General features: G+C 34.5%; 1 protein-coding gene across 2 annotated transcripts in view; it reads right to left on the bottom strand.

Annotated features, from left to right (window-relative positions):
• ARHGAP28 (Rho GTPase activating protein 28) overlaps positions 1-17,849 on the bottom strand; it is a 181,559-nt gene that overhangs the window by 21,087 nt on the left and 142,623 nt on the right. For both annotated transcript variants that reach the window (XM_039845787.1, XM_039845798.1), the window contains 4 exons: positions 17,454-17,616; positions 12,021-12,103; positions 9,443-9,640; positions 8,979-9,092 (listed from right to left, as the gene is read on the bottom strand). In XM_039845787.1, coding sequence (XP_039701721.1) covers positions 8,979-9,092; positions 9,443-9,640; positions 12,021-12,103; positions 17,454-17,616 — 558 coding nt within the window. The remainder of the gene's footprint in view (positions 1-8,978; positions 9,093-9,442; positions 9,641-12,020; positions 12,104-17,453; positions 17,617-17,849) is intronic.

Below are 17,849 nucleotides of genomic sequence, written 5' to 3'. Positions count from 1 at the left end.
GTGGCCAGTTCCCCAAACCGGCCTGCCTGAGGAATCTGTGAGTTCCAATGGAGCCTAGGGATCAGAGCGGGAACTATGTGTGAAGGGGCAACAGCTGGGTCTTAGCAGCTGTGGTTGCGAAGCACAAAGCTGAGACACAGTGACTAGCAGCAACCCCCACCCACCAACCCAAGCACGCCCTCTTTTCACCTCATATCTTCCCAGACATAGCATCACGGAGCCCAAGGAGAATTTAAGCAAATGTTACCAAAACAAAAATCCACTCTAGGTACCACTGACAGTGGCTGGGACCAAGGGTAGCAACCGTGACTTGAATATTTGGTCAGAGAGAAAAAAAGTCATTGCTAGTCTCAAATCAAGGATCCAAGAGGTTTGGATGGCATCTACTGGAAATCAAAAGAAAACAACTTCTTAGCAACAGGCTAGAGAGACTTCAGTATAATAAATCTCCTTTCTGGAAAAAAAAAAACCAGAATACACTCCTATTCATGTGCAAGTGGAGAAATAGTCCACTAAACACCATGAACAACCAGGGTGACAAGGTAACTCAGAAAAAAAGAGAAAAATCTACAGAAAATAAGCTTAAAGACATGGAATTATGCAAATTAAATGATGCAGAATTCAGGATTGTATTTCTGAAAAAACTCAGTGTGATGCAAAATAACTCAGATCAACAATTCCAGGAATTGAGAAAAAAACAAGCCAGCAGAATAAGTTTTTAGCAAAGAGACTGAAACCCTAAAAAAGAACCAAACAGAACTTCTAGAGATGAAGAACACACTAAAAGAGATGAAGAGTGAAATAGCAAGCTTAGAAAGTAGAGTTGACCAAATGGAGAAAAGAATCAGTGTTATTGAAGATGGAAATCTAGAAATAATTCAGAAGGAAGAAGAGAGAGATTGGAGAATGAAAAATAATGAAAGAGAAATACAAGAACTAGCTGACACCATCAGGAAGGCAACAGAAGAATAATGGGTATTCTAGAAGAAGAAAAGGAGAAAGGATCAGAGATCATATTCAGATAAATAGTTGACAAGAATTTCCCAAATCTAAAGAATGAACTGGAGCTTTGAATCCAAGAAACTAACAGAATACCCAATTATCTTAACCCAAAAAGGCCTTCTCCAAGACACATTATATTAAAATTATCAAAAATCAATGACAAAGAAAGAATTCTCAAGGCAGCCAGAGAAAAGAAGATGGTAACCTATAAAGGAAAACCCATTAGACTATCTTTGAACTTTTTAGCACAAACCTTACAAGCAAGAAGAGAACCAAATATACAAACTATTAAATGAAAGAAATTATCAACCAAGAATAATGTATCCAGCAAAGCTCTGCTTTAGATTATGAAGAATAAATAAAGATCTTTACAGACATACAAAAGTTGAGGAAATTCTCTACTATGAGGCCTGCATTACAGGAAATACTGAAAGGGGTCAGCTCACCTGAAACAAAATGACAAAAAAATACATAACTATGAATAAGGTGACTAGCAGGCAAACAGAAGCAGAGTAGTGTAACCCTTATTAAGAACAGGGTATTATAGGTTTAAACAATAAGAAGAGAATTGCTATTGCAAAATAGTAATGAATGTTCAGCACACATAGAAACAATATGAGATAACAACAGAAAAGGGGAGAAATCGAAGATCTAAATTCACAAAGGGGGATGGAGATAAGACACATGCAGAAGAAAATGGACATGTACATATATATCTATATCCATATCTATATCTATAGATTATTATATAGATATAGATTATTATATATCTATATCCATATCTATAGATATGGATATAGATACATATCAATATATATATATACACACACACACACATATATATAACTATTCTTTACATATTCATAATAGTAATCACACACGGAAGATCCAGAACTGAAATACATGACATAAAACAAGAAGGACCAGAGGGAAAATCCAGAAAACCTACCAAAGTTAAATAATAGATAGAAACACAAGGACAAGGAAGCAATGGAAATACCAAACTACCAGAAAGCAAAAGATAAAATGGCTATAGGAAAACCTCATATTTTAATAATCACCCTAAATGTAAATGGACTGAACTCACCAATAAAAAGGCACGGAGTTGCAGATTGGATCAAAAAACAAAACCTAACCACATGCTGCCTCCAGGAGACACATCTCAGTTCCAATACAAATATAGACTCAAAGTGAAAGGGTGGAAAATAAGATTTCAAGCAAATGGCTTTCAGAGAAAAGTGGGAGTAGCGGTACTAATATCAGATGAAACAGACTTCAAAATAAAACGGTAAAGAAAGATACTGAGGGACACTTCGTAATGATAAAGGGAATCATGCATCAAGACGACATAACACTTATTAATATCTATGCCCTCAATCAGGAAGCTCTGAAATATATAAAGCAATTACTAACAGAACTAAAGGGAAAAACAGAACTAAACACTTTCATATCCCACTGTCAGGTATGGACAGACCATACAAACAGAAAATCAATAAGGAAATAACATCTTTAAATAACACATTAGATCAACTGGACATAATTGACATTTATAGAGCCCTTCATCCCAAAACAGCTGCTTATACATTCTTCTCTAGGGCACATGGAACATTCTCAAGGATGGACCACACATTGGGACACAGAGATAGCCTCAACAAATATAAGAGGGTTGAAATCATACCAGCTATATTCTCTGATCATAATGCTTTGAAGCTGGAGATCAACTGTAAAAAGAAAGCGGGAAGAAACACAAAAACATGGAGATTAAACAACATGCTACTGAAAAATGGGTCATAGAAGAAATTAAAAAAAAAAAAGAGATCAAGGGATAAATGGAAAGGAATGCAATGATAATACAGCATATCAAAACTTTTAGGATACAGCAAAAGTGGTAATAAGAAGCAAGTTCATATCTTTATAGGCCTATCTAAAAAAAAAAAAAAAAAAAAGAATAGGCAAATAAACAACCTAACACTTCATCTTAAAAAAACTAGAAAAGAAAGAACAAATGAAGCTTAAAATCAGCAGAAGGGAGGAAATAATCAAAATTAGAGCAGAATTAAATGAAATTAAAAATAAAAACAACAACAAAAAAATAGAAAAAATAAATGTAACTAAAAGCTGGTTTTTTTAGAAGATTAATAAAACTGACAAACCCCTGGCTAGACTCACTGAGAAAAAAGAGAAAGGACAAAAATAAACAAAATCAGGGATGAAAAAGAAGTTATGACAGATACTGCAGAAACACAAAGGATCACATAAGAATACTATAAAAAAGTATATAACACCAAATTTACTAACTTAGAATAAATGGACAAGTTCTTACAAATATACAATCTTCCCAGACTAAATCAAGAAGAACTGGAAAATCTAAATAGACCAATCAGCAGTATGGAAATTGAAACAATCATCAAAAACCTACCAAAAAAAGTCCAGGACCAAACAGCTTCACCAGAAGATTTAATACCCATTCTCCTCAAACTCTTCCAAAAAAATTCAAAGAGGAGGCAATATTTCCTACCTCATTTTTTGAGGCCAATATTACCCTGATACCAAAACCTGGTAAAGATAACACACAAAAAACCTACAGACCAATATCTCTTATGAATACAGATGCAAAAATCCAAAATAAGATACTAGTGAACCGAATACAACAACACATTAAAAATATTATATTACATGATCAAGTGGGCTTCATCCCAGAGGCATGGAGTTGGTTTACCATATGCAAATTGATTAATGTGATATACCACATAAACAAAATAAAGAATAAGAATCTTATGATCATATCAATAGATGCAGAAAAAGCCTTTGACAAGATACAGCATCCATTTATGATCAAAACAATTAATAAAATAGGTATAGAAAGAAAGTACCTCAACATAATAAAGGCCACATCCGACAAACCCTCAGCTAACATTATCCTTAATGGTGAAAAACTAAAAATCTTTTCTATAAGATCGGGAATAAGACAAGGCTATCCACTATCACCATTGTTATTTAATGTAACATTGGAGGTCCTAGCAAGTACAATCAGGCAAGAGAAAGAAATAAAAGGCATTCAAATAGGAAATGAAGAAGTCAAACTGTCACTATTTGTGGATGACATGATTCTCTATATAGAAAACCCTAAAGACTCTACAAGAATATTACTAGAAATAATAAACAAATACAGTAAAGTTTTAGGATACAAAATCAATGTTCTAAAATCCACAGAATTCCTATACTCTAATAATGAATTGTCAGAAAAAGGAAAAAAAAATTCCTTTTGCAATTGCAACAAAAAGAATAAAATATCTAGGAATAAACCTCATGAAACATGTGAAGGACATATATAATGAAAACTATAAGACCTTATAAAAAGAAATTGAAGAAGACATAAAGAAATAGAATAATAGTCCATGTTCTTGGATGGGAAGACTCAACAGTTAAAATTACTTTATTGCCTAAAGCATTATACAGATTTAATGCAATCTCCATCAAAATCTCATCAGCACTTTTTAAAGAAATAGGACAAAAAAATCATCAGATTTGTATGGAAGCACAGAAGATCCCAAATCACCAAAGCCTTCCTGAGAAAAAGGAACAACGCTAGAGGCATCACTCTTCCCGACTTCAAATTATACTACAAAGCGACAGTAATCAAAACGGCAATGGTATGGGCAGAAAACAGACACACAGACCAATGGAACAGAACTGAGAGTCCAGAAGTAAACTCCTCACTTATACGGGCAAATAATTTTTGACAAAGGAGCCAAAAACATACAGTGAAGAAAGGAATGCTTCTTCAATAAATGGTGCTGGGAAAGCTGGAAAGCCTACAAAAGAATGAAAGTAGACTGTTGTCTATCATCACGCCAAAATTAACTCAAAATGGATTAAGGACATGAATGTAAGACCTGAAACAATAGAAGAAAAGATAGGAACTAAACTCATGAACCTTGGACTTAAAGAGGATTTCATTAATTTGACCTCAAAGGCAAGGGAATTAAAAGCAAAAATAAATGAATGCAACTTTATCAAACTAAAAAGCGTCTGCACAGCAAAAGAAACTTAACAAGGCAAAGAGACAACCATCTGAATGGGAAAATAGGTTTGCAATCAGCACCTCCAATAAGAGCCTAATATCCAAAATATACAAAGAACTCAGACAACTCAATAACAATTAAAAAATGGGCAGAGGACCTGAACAGACACTTCTCCCAAGAAGACATACAAATGGCCAACAAACATATGAAAGGATGCTTATCAACACTAGCTATTAGGAAAATGCAAATCAAAACTACAATGAGATACTATCCACATTTTCTAGAATGGCTATTATCAACAGGAAAAGCAATAACAAATGTTGGATAGAATGTGGAGAAAAAGGAACCCTTATACACTGCTGGGGGGACTGCAAACTGGTACAGCCACTATGGAAAACAGTATGGAGGTTTCTCAGAAACCTAAGGATTGATCTACTATATGATCCAGCAATCCCTCTACTGGGTATTTACCCAAAAGACTTGAAAACATTTATCCGAAAAGACATATGCACACCTATGTTCATAGCAGCATTATTCACGGTGGCCAGGAAATGGAAGCAACCGAAGTGTCCTATGATAAATGATTGGATAAAGAAGCTATGGTACATATAGACAATGGAATGTTACTCAGCTATAAGAAGAGATGAAATGCTGCCACTTGCAACAACATGGATGGACCTCACGATAATCATGCTAAGCGAAATAAGCCAGACAGAAAAAGTTGAAAACCACATGATATCACTTATATGTGGGACAGAAATCTAAAAGCTACAAACAAACATGACAAGAAACAGAGACTCGTGGACATGGACAATAGACTAGTGGTTACCAGAGAGTAGGGAGGAAGGGGGAGGTAGATGGGCTAAAAAGGGTCAAATATGTGGTGACAGAACTCTAACTATGGGCAGTGACTATACAATGCAATATATATGACTTAGGTTAAATTGTACACTTAAGCTGATTGGATTTTGTTAATCAATGTCACCATAATAAAAAAAAAAGTTAAAAAAGAAAAGAAACTGGAACTCAAAAAAAAAATTCCTTTTTTTTTGGTTCAATTTCTTCTTCTTTTTTGAGAAATGGAAAAATTGATCCTAAAATTCATATGAAAATGCATGGAATCTAAAATAATCAAAGTTATTTGAAAAATTAAAAGTTAGAGTATTCACATTTTTCAATTTCAAAACTTAAAACGAAGCTGCAATAGTCAAAACAGTGTGGTACTGACATTAAGAATAGACATACTGATCATTAGAACAGAATTAAAAGTATAGAAATAAACTTGTACATCTACTGTCAATTAATTTTTGATGAGTGCCAAGACCATTCACTAGGGAAATAATAGACTTTTCAACAAATGGTTCTGGGGTAACAGGATACCACATGCAAAAGAATGAATTTGTACCCCTACTTCATATCGCACACCAAAAATAACTCAAAATTGAACAAAGACACAAATATAAAAACTAAAACTAAAATTCTTAAAAGAATTCTTAAAAGAAAACAGAGTTAAATCTTTATGATCTTGGGTTTGACAAAGGATTCTTAGATATGACGATAAAAGCATGATCAGCAGAAGAAACAGACTTCATCATAATTAAAAACCTTTGTGGATCGAAGGACAAAAACAAATTGAATAGACAAACCATAGAATGGAGAAAAATATTTTCAAATTATATATCTCATAAGATAATTGTATCTAGAATATATGAAGTTTTACAATATAAAATAAAAAGGCAAATAACCTAAACAAAAATGGGAAAGGATCTAGACAGACATTTCTCCAAGAAAGATATACAAATGGACAACAAGCACATGAAAAGATGCTAAATATCATTAGTCCTCAGGGAAATACAAATCAAAACCACAGAGAGATACCACTTCATATCAACCAGGAGGCTAGAATAAAAAATTCTGGTAATAATAAGTGTTAGTGAGGATATGAAGAAATCTGAATCCTCATACACTGCTGGTGGAAATGTAAAATTGTGTAGCTGCTTTTGAAAACAGTAGCAATTCCTCAAAATAGAGTTGCCATATGACCCAGCATATACCCAAAAGACTTGGAAACATATATTCACACAAAAACTTGTATATAAATCTTTATAACAGCATTATTCATAGTAGTTAAAAGTTATAGCCAAATCAAATGTCCATCAATGGATGAATGGATAAACAATATGTGGTTTATCCATATAATGGATCATTATTCAGTCATAAAAAACAAAGAAGTACTGATACATACTATAAGTTGGATAAACCACAAAAACATAACACTAAATGAAATAAGCCAGTCACAAAAAAACCACATATTATATAATTTTCATTAACTGAAAATCTAGAATTGAGAACTCTATAGAGACATAAAGCAGATTAGCTATTACTTTGGACTGGTGAGTGAAAATGGGGTAGGCAGGGTTATGGTGACGACAGCCAAAGTGTACAGGTTTTTCTTCTGAGGTGATGAAAATATTCTGGAATTGATTATGTTACTAGCTGCACATACTTGTCAATATAATAAAAACCACTGCATTGTACATTTTAAATGGATGGATTGTATACGTGGATTATATTTCAATATAGTTATTTATTAAAAAGGATACATAATAAAATGAAAAGGGAAGAAATGAAGTAATAATACATGCTACAACAGAGAAGAACCTTGAAAACATTATGCTAAGTGAAAGATGTCAGATGCAAAAGACCACCTATTATATTATTCAATTTATGTGAAATGTCAAGAATAGGTAAATTCATAGAGGTAAAAAGTAAATTAATGTATTTGATGTGCTGTGAGGAGTGGGTAATGAAGAGTGAGTGCTTAATTGGTACAGGGTTTCATTTTGGGATAGTGAAAATATTCTGGAATTAGGTAGTGATAATGGTTGCAGAACATCGTGGATGTACTAAAACCCATGAATTGTACATTTTTAAACAGTTAAAACAGTGAATTTTCTATCATGTAAATTATTCTCAAAACAAATTAATTTTCCCCCCCCAAATAAATGTCATGAAGTCATTTTGCCTATAACCAATAATGGAATATAGCCATTCATCACGGTTGTGATAAATCAATTAGCAACACTCCTACCTCATCACCTTGGCATTTATTGTTCCTTTCCCTGGATGAACTTTCCTATTCTTTCTTCCTTCAAAATTCTATCCATCCTTCAAAATGCAGCTCACATGCCACTTCCTCCATGAAGTCCATAATTTCCCATGTTGAAGGACATTTCTGTCTCCTCTGCATGGTCCTGGCACATTGTCTGTACAGCTAATCTGGTACTTAATGCATATTCATTACTCTTGTGCACATCTCTCTCCCATATTTGGTATAAATACTTTTAAGGGCAAAGTGAATTTCACGTATCGCTGTATCCTCCTCAAGGTTGAATGCCATGCCTGACACTCATTGATCATTCTTAAATTAAATTAAAGCAATAAAGATAATGCTTCCAAAACCTGTTTCCATTATGTACCTTCACACAAACAATTGTACTAATGCAAAAATTCTTCAGAATGTAATGAATTTACACAAAACAACTTGAGGAGAAGATATTCTTTCAAAATCTAGTCACTAGAGAAATCTCTTTTTCTACTTATTGGATATAATGAATACTGAAATATTAAATTTAGTTCACAGGAACAAAAATGTCAACTTTCAACTTTTGTGAGAACCATTTTAGCCTTAAGTACTTAACAGAATAGAATATTAAATAATCTTCATGATAGAGTTATTTCAAAAACGTCAACCAAAAAATACAGAGTTCAATAAAATAGGAGGACCACAGTACTCTGCCATGGACACAATTTCCACAATGTTTATAGCCACAAGACTGATACTTTGTAAGAATATAAAATTTTGGTTCTAAATTGCAAGCTACTTTGTGCCTTACTTTGAGAAATAAAAATCTGAGCAGTAACAATATTTGCACCCTCATTTGTTATCACCTCTCGTTCTATGGTCTTCCTCCTTAGCAACTTTTTGACGCTTGGGAGCTGCTTCTTTAACAACATCGTAGCTTCATTCATTCTTCTGACTTGAGTGATTAAGAAAGATGGAACCTGGAAAAGAAAAATAGCTTGAATAGAAGGAAAACACTCGAATTAAACCGCCCCAGTAGATTGTCTTTGGTTATGGTAACTCCTTCTGGCCACTCAGAATCCTGGAACCAGGAACTGTGGCATCTATCCTTGTAAAGATTAGGAAAATCTAATAGGATTCTGTTTAAAAGAGAGAATGTGTTCAGGAGCAGCCCTTAAAGAATGTGTAAAGTTGCCACAGGCAACCTGGGATTATATCCTTGTATTTTCTCCCTGTAACTAAGGGCACTGCCTGCTCATGGAGCCTATATGTTCCCTGGGTGCTGGCTGACTTCCAAGGACTACGTCCCAGTCATCACACTGTTACTCACCTTCCATAAAATTTTTTGGTACTTAAGCATTAGGCGGATGATATGAGCTGCAGTGCTTGCTAACAGTAATTCTTCAGGATCAGAATGTTTGCTTCTACTGAAAAAAAGGTTTGGTGCCATTACAGTAGAAATATTCCATATACTCATTCGGTTTTTTGATTCGTTGGCAATCACTTTATTGAAGAATGTCATGAGGGCCTAAAAAGAAACAGCATTCTGTCATATAAATGTAAATTATCAAAAGGCACCACTGATTGCTACCATTTATTTCCAAACCCATTCACAGTGCCTCTGGAAAACTGTCAGAATATTGTCAGAAGTATAGAATTGTTAAATGTCATGTTTCCCCTTTACTTGATTAAAAGTGCTAATGAGAAATGTGAAGAGTTTATTCAATTCTGTTTCATCAAAATAGCTTTATTTTTATGGAATTAATTATACTGGAGTCCATATAAGTAATAATGTGCATTTTCTTATTTTCTTTTATCCTAAACAAGTTTGACAGATATTAAAATTAAATAGAAAACTAGGAAAACACTGCAGCTCAGAAAAACATGAAATGCAGTTTTGTTAAGAAGAAAATTCTAAAATACACTCTAAAGCATTATTTTAAAAAAACTACTGTGTCCTTAAGAAAGAAAAACCTGTTAAAAATGAATACGTTATTCCTTAGCCCAAATGTAAACACAATTGAAAATTTAAAAATTTAAATTTTGAGGTGGTTGTTTTCTATTGCTTTTCAATTTTGGAATCTTTGGCAGACCAAAGTAAAATGCCTACATGCAGCTGTTTTCAGCATTAAAACAAAAGATTTGAGAAAGCTTAATAAAAGTTTGGCTGAGCAACCAAAGTATAGATGCTTATCAGATCTTCTGAAATTCACCATGAAGACTGAAATCCTAAAAGGAGATGCTTTTTAGTTTTCTGAGTTTGAAGTCTGCTACAGTATTTGTAATGAGAAAATGGATAGCACATAATAGTAATAATAGTTAACATTTATTTGACAGTTTATTGTGAGCCAGACATTATTCTTAGTACTTTATATATCTAATCATTTTATCATCAGTCCAAATCCTGTGAGGTAGGCACTATTATTAATATAGTTTTACAGATGAGGAAACTAAGGTGGGAAGGATTGATAGCTTTGCCCAGCATCAGTTCACTAAGTGGGAAAGCGAATATTTGAACCGAAGAAATCTGATTCTTGAGCCAGAGGTCTGGATCTCTATAGCACACCAACTTCAATCTTAGTTCCAGTCATAATGTAGAGTGGGAGGGGAGAGGGGAGGGGAGGAGAGAGAGGAGAAGGGAGAGAGAGGGAAAGAGAGGAAGAGAGAGGGGGAGAGAGGGGAAGAGAGGGGGAAAGAGAGAATGAATTTCTTTACCTGTTTCATAATGTTTTTTTGATGATCTTCTGATAAAAATATCTTGAATTATTTGATAATTGCTGTATTCACAGTTATATGAAAGGGTAGATAACATTTTGACCCAGAGACCAGATGCATTTTATTTTTGAATAAAAGAACACTGTTTAGATAAAGCCTAAAAGAAAGCTAATAAATTTCCAGTTTTTGAAAAATTACTGAACTGTATTAGGAGATATTCACATCCTTGGGTTGAGAATGTAATATAATCAACATATATTATAATTAACACAGATGTTACATTTTCATATATAGGAGGAAAAGTCCTAACCAAAATGAAATGTCTGATAAGAGGTAGCATTAAGAATTATTTTGTTTTTAGAATTATGTTTACTGGCCTCAAAATTATTGGCTCTTTCCAACTCAGCTTTATCTCATTTCAAAGATTGTCAACACCTGTTGTACATATAACAAATTTCCTACAGTATACAGAAGCATTATCAAAATAGTAGGAGAAATTTTAATTTTTACCAACATACAGCAAATAAATTTAAAATAAAGGGAGGGATATTTGGAGTGAAGAACTAAGATATAGGATTCTATCAAATGTCCTACTATATGTTAATGGAGAAATCACTCTGAGCTTCATTTTCCTAATCCGTAAAATGGCAGAGTTCTATCAGGTAATCTCTAAAATTCAGAGATTGTAGAATTCTTTAAAGTGATCTCGTAAATTGTAAGGCATGAACATTTACAATTTTTATTTAAGTCAGTGATTTCAAATTTCTTCCCCAAGGACACTCATTAGATCTTTTGCCAGTAGACCGAAGTGGGCAACTGAGGACTAAATTTTATAAGAGATTTATATTTTATTTTTACATAATAGTCTCATTTACTTCTGACATTATTTCATTTAAGTCTTTTAACTCCGATTTTCCTACTCTTATCCCTAGGCTAGTCCCTGACATGTGGTAGACATTCAATATCTCTTAATAGATTGAATGAATTAAACTGAAATGTTCAAGGAATATTCCAAAATTTACATTCTTTCTTGTCTTCCTCAGAGGAACAGCAGTGGGAATGTGGAAAGGCAATAAGTTCGTAGCACGCTCAGCTGGCTTAGAGAGCTGTCATCTCAGTTTTCATTTTTTCACCTGAGCCATTTCCTCTGACCAATAGAGCTAATGTCAGATGATAAGATCAATAGAACATACCTGGGCTGTGTCCCTGTTGGCATCAGGCAGTGCCATGACCATGAGGTGTAAAGCTTGAAACTGTACTTTGATGTGAGGCCCTCCTAACAAGAAAACACAAATAATCACACATTTGGAACACCACTGACAGCATTTCTTGCTAACATCTGGTGGCAAAGAAGGTTCCTGACAGCTCTCGGTGGTAAGGACTTAGTTTTTGTTCCCAACAATGTAAATTTGTTTGCTTGGACAGACACTTCACTCTGTCAACTCCCCTTTCACATCCCATGGTGCCATTGCTGAGGCATGTGGCCAAAAAGATCCTCAAAATAATCCTGGGTTTGTATAACATTTCTTTTTTCAAAGTACTTTCACAGACCTGGCTTTATTTTTAAGCTATAAACAGAAGGCCTGAAGCTCAATTCAAGAGAAAATAAAATCTTGCTTCCATAAAAAGCAGCAGCAAAGTATAATTATTAGAAGCATAGACTGTAGAACCAGATTCAAATCCTGCCTCTACTACTTAGTCACTGAGGGACGTTGGGCAGGCTGTTTAACTCCTCGTTACTTCCATTTTATCATCTATAACATGGGAGTAGCCATCATACCTACCTCACTGGGCTGTTATAAAGACGAAATGAGTTAAAACTCAAAATGGATTAGACTTCTACATAAGACCTGAAACCATAAAACTCCTAAAAGAGAACATAAGCACTAATCTCCTTGACACAGGTCTCGGCAATGAATTTTTAAATCTGACACCAAAAGTAAAAGCAACGAAGGAAAAATAAACAAGTAAGACTACATCAAACTGAAAAGCATCTGCACAGGAAAGGAAACCATCAACAAAATGAAAAGGTAACCTACTGAATGCGAGAAATATTTGCAAATTATGTATCCGATAAGGGGTTAATATTCAAAACATAAAGAACTCATATAGCTCAATAGCAAAAACCTCCAAACAATACAATTGAAAAATGGGCAGAAGATCAGAACAGACATTCTTCTAAAGAAGACATGCAGATGGCCAACAGGTACATGAAAAGATGCTTAACATCAAAAACCACCGTGGAAATGCTAATCAAAACCAGAGGTATCACTTCACACCTGTAAGAATGGCTATTTTCATAAAATCAAGAAAAAGCAAGTGTTGGCAAGGCCACGGAGAAAAGGGAACTTTTGTGCACTGTTGATGGAAGTGTAAATTGGTGCAGCCACTATGGAAAACAGTATGAAGCTGTGTCAAAAAATTAAGAACAAATTCATCATATGACCAGCAATTCCACTTCTGGGTATTTACCAGAGGAAAACAAAAACTAACTCGAAAAGACATATGCACCTCCACATTCACTGCAGTATTATTTACAAAAGCCAATATATGGAAACAATCTAAGTGCCCATCAATGGATGAATAAATAAAGAAAATGAGGTGTGTGTGTGCGTATACACACATATATACACATACTATACACACACAAAGGAATATTATTCAGTCATAAAAAGTGAAACCTTGGCATTTGTAACAACATGGCTGGACTTTGATGGCCTTATACTAAATGAAGTAAGTCATACAGAGAAAGACAAATGCTATATGACCTCTCTTATATGTGGAATTTAATCTAAAAATTATCCCCCCCACAAAACTTCCCAGCTTCACAAAACCAAGCTCATAGATACAGAGAATGGATATGAAAAAAAATTTACTAAAACCTACTTAAGGTTTGTGATTTGGACAACTATATAAAATCCATTTGTAAATGCTCATATTATATTTTTGTGGGGTTTTGAGTCATGCCCTACCTTTACAGTTTTACCTAGGTTGTGATAATTACAGAAATGATACGGTTTAGTCAACTGTTAAGTCTCCCAAGGGAAATTTTCCCACCAATATTTTTGAAAAATTTGGATGTATTTTCCTTTGCCATTATAGGTACTTTACGTAGCAAGTGCACTAAAGAGCTGGACATTCACCTGAGTACCACTGAGTAAACGTCTTAAAAATGTCTAAATCCATTGCTGTGTATGAGGCAGTGCTGAGATATACAAATTTTTACGTAGGAACAGATTGTTATATTTGGATTAGCAGTTCTTATTCAAATATGGATTCATGAAATCAGAGATGAAACCCTTTTCTAATACCCAGATAACGAAATCAATAAAGGGTGCTTTTGTGCTTAGTGGTTTACAGACAGAGTGACCCTTTTAGGTTCAGTGGGCTTTACTGCACAGCTAAAATTTCCTTTGTATGTTGGACTGCGTTTAAAAACTCAGTCCTTCATATTTGGCTGTCCTTCTGCTTCATATTTGGCTGTCTCAAGAAGTTAGAACACCTCTTTGTTTCCATATCATTACTGTAGTGGAAACTGTAACATGATGCCTGCTTCCCCCTTTAGGGCTGAAGGACCTAGTCCATAGCTGTCAGCTCTTCCTCCAGTTGTTTTGTCTAAGGTCATGATATCTTCTCAGGTGTAGTTTATGTCCAGTGACTGACTGATTCAGTGTCAAAATGCTCAACTTTCTCCCTGTAATGGGAAATAATCTGAAAGGCCACTCCAACTTTAGGGCTCTCCATAGGGTTATAAGAGGTTTGGGCTGAGGCGGCATTACCACCCAACCTTATCCTCTGCCCAATTCTGCTTCCTTTCCCTTCCCTTTCAGAAGTGTGGAATCCAAGTGTGCACTCTAATAAATGTTCTACACATACTAATTTGCTCTCAGATGCTGCTTCTGGGAAATCCAACAAAACCTCCATCATGAGCAACTGCTAAGGCATATCTATTATCAGCAAAGATGTTAACTTAAAACTTTAAATAAGGTAGCTTCTGTAAACAGGGTGCCTGGCACTAAAACATAAATAAATAAATGAGTTAGTATGTGTAGTGTTTACTTTAGTACTTGTAAATAGTTACCTCTATATGTGTTTGCTCCTGTTATGATTAATTTCACATATTCTAGGGAAGGTTGGTTATAGTTGGTTCTTTGCAGATTGTTGAGATTTTATTCCTTGACGATGACAGAAGATGGCGCCAGAGGGTTGGCATTTATACTTGTGCTCTCAATTCTGGCTCTTTTCCCATTTTAGGGAAGAGATTTTAGCAATTCTGTCCACCACTAGATAATCTGCAACCAGCTGTGCTGAAAATGTAGAGTTTACCACAGCATCCAGACTTTACTTTGTCTCTGTAGTCTCAAAATGGTCTCTTAGTGAGGAGTTCCTAGTAGGAAGCATTATGTTCTAAAATCCCTGGGGAGTCTTCAAGTTGAAGGAATCTATTTACATTTAATAGATAAAAGGCAGTCAGCTGCCTGTAAAGTTACTTAGCTTTACAGTAGTGGACACACTTCTGTCACAGGAGGCTGTGTGCATCCAAGTTAGTAGATGACTAATGTAAATAACCATGTAATGAAGGAACAGTTGGAAGGAGTATTTATAGAATTGTATCATATCGTCTTAACACAATCTCCATGTGGATTTCTAGAAATTTATGTCAAATTTATAAATAAAAATGACACAGGACCAGGATATTTTTAAAAATAGCTAATACATGTTGACATGAGTTTACATGAATAATAGGAACTATCAGAAGCATATCTCAGTACAAAGTATTTAGGGACAGGGAAAGCATTATTTTAATGAGCAAACTGCAGACTACGAACTGTCTATAATCTTCCAATGCAACAACCCCTTCCCCTCCTTCCCCCAAAAAAACCTGGTGGGGGAAACAACATATGCAGACACAGATTCTGTATTTCCATTAACTTCAAAGAAATTATGAAGTTCCCTTTAAGATTAAAAATCTAAACTGGCAAATATTTCATTTTCATTTTATTTAGGAAACCTGGCCCTACACTGTTTTGTGGTTAATAGTTTCGTAGTTAAATCATTTGTTGCATCTTAGTTAAGAGTCTTTTTTTCCACCTGAGGTCACTATTTTCTCTAAACTTTTCATGAAAATATCTAAAGTTTGACTGATGAACTATTAGTCTTTCAATTTTATGATCAATTTTTGGGCCAACTTTGAAAAGAGAAAGTAATTACACTAGTGGAAATGACTCTATATTCTCCAAATTGTTTCAGAGTATAAAGAAGGGCAGTTTAAGCACACATACACACATGTCTAAAATTCTTTCCTTCAGAAAATCTCATCACAACTAGAGCTTACTCTAGGTGGCAAAAAGGCTATTTTCTCTGCTGGTAGCAGCCCAGAACTTTGGGCTTCCTGCAGGGTTGGCTGGTTTCAAATCATTCACTACAATAAAGTATTTTTCCCTTTCAAAGTCATACAAAAAAATGTGGACTCCTCTGTGAACCTTTTAAGGATATTTTCCAGATTCTCTGCCTTCAATGAAGTTGTACTGGCTGCAGTCAGATAGGGAACAATAGAGTTGAACAGTGGTCAGCAGTGGTCAACCTCTTTATATGAGATATGTCCTCTCAATTTGCCTATAGCCCTTTTCTATCCATGTAGAATCACCATTTATTTAACATGCTTACACAGCAGGTCCTCGAATAACAACTCATTCAACACTGTGTCATTCAACTTATAACATGGATGAGATGCCAGAGGAACTCAAGTCTTGTTTATATCAATTAGCCTATGGTAAAATTGGTTTCCCTACACATTGTTTCGCTTAAAGTCACAAAATCTATCAATGACAGTAAGTGAGGACCTACTGTACATATTTGGGTTTGTGACCCCCAAATTCCTCAGGTTAGTAGTCAAAGTCTTCACTATCTGGCCCCATTCTACTTTTCTAAATTTCTCTCTTGTCACAACCTCCAAAATATTCAACCCTTAGGCTGAAACCATGCCAAATTACTCCCTCATTGAAAATACAACACACTTTCCAGTTACTATACTTTTATCAAAGTACGTCACTTAAGGCCTAATCTATGTGACTTTGTAATTTTCAGAAATACTATGTGATATTATAATTTTCAGAGACAAAACATCTTCTGAGTAACATTTATTACATGCTACACCATCAGCGCAGGACCTCAGATTTAAAGAAAAGAGAAGGCTTATGTTTTTTGAAGGACTATTTATTACACACCAGACACCATTCTAGATGCCTTCCTTCAATACCCACAACAACCCTGCCATACAACTATTATCTGTAATTTATAGGCACAATAATGAAACTCAAAAAGGGTGACTGCATGGCTAACAGATGGTTGAACAGGAATTCAAATCTCGAGAGCCTGTTCTTTCTGTAAACCCCTCTGCCTTTTAAGGATTAAAAGACCCTCTAAATCATATCTATCAGACTTAGATACATGAATATATAAAGAGATGACTGTTTACCATCAAATACAATATTTCACCAAGCATTGCCTGGAAAGAGCAAATGCATACATTTTTGATCACATTTGATTATGCATCTTTTTTCTACTCTATGATACTTTATTGAGCTTATATTTTAGTCTGTTTATACTAAACGTTTTCCACCTACTTTCCATTAGAGTAATGAAGGCAGGTATATATTCCACAGGGAAGAGAGAAGTGGGTAGTTCTCTGAAAAATGCTTTCAACATCACTGCAGCTTCTCTATGGCACATTTTGTCCCATTTAAATTTATCAGCATTAAACTTGGCATCCAGTTCTTCACGGTATTGCTGCAAATCAAGAAAAACAGTCAATATTCAATGAGCTTTTACCATATGACCCCCTCTCTTTGAAAACTGTCATTACACACACTATTTTTATAAATAGACTGAAAAGCCGATTTACAAGCCTAACTTTTTTCAACATGATTAAAGAACTGAACTAGTTATTTCTAAATAAATTTTTAAAAATGGATTTCTAAAATCTTTTTATAATAATGTTCAACTTGAAATTATTTGCTACT

Source organism: Pteropus medius, unplaced genomic scaffold (assembly GCF_902729225.1).
Source record: "Pteropus medius unplaced genomic scaffold, Ma_sr-lr_union100, whole genome shotgun sequence".
Lineage (NCBI taxonomy): Eukaryota > Metazoa > Chordata > Mammalia > Chiroptera > Pteropodidae > Pteropus > Pteropus medius.
Note: the sequence above shows the minus strand (reverse complement) of the source record. Positions and strands in the feature narration are given on the sequence as shown.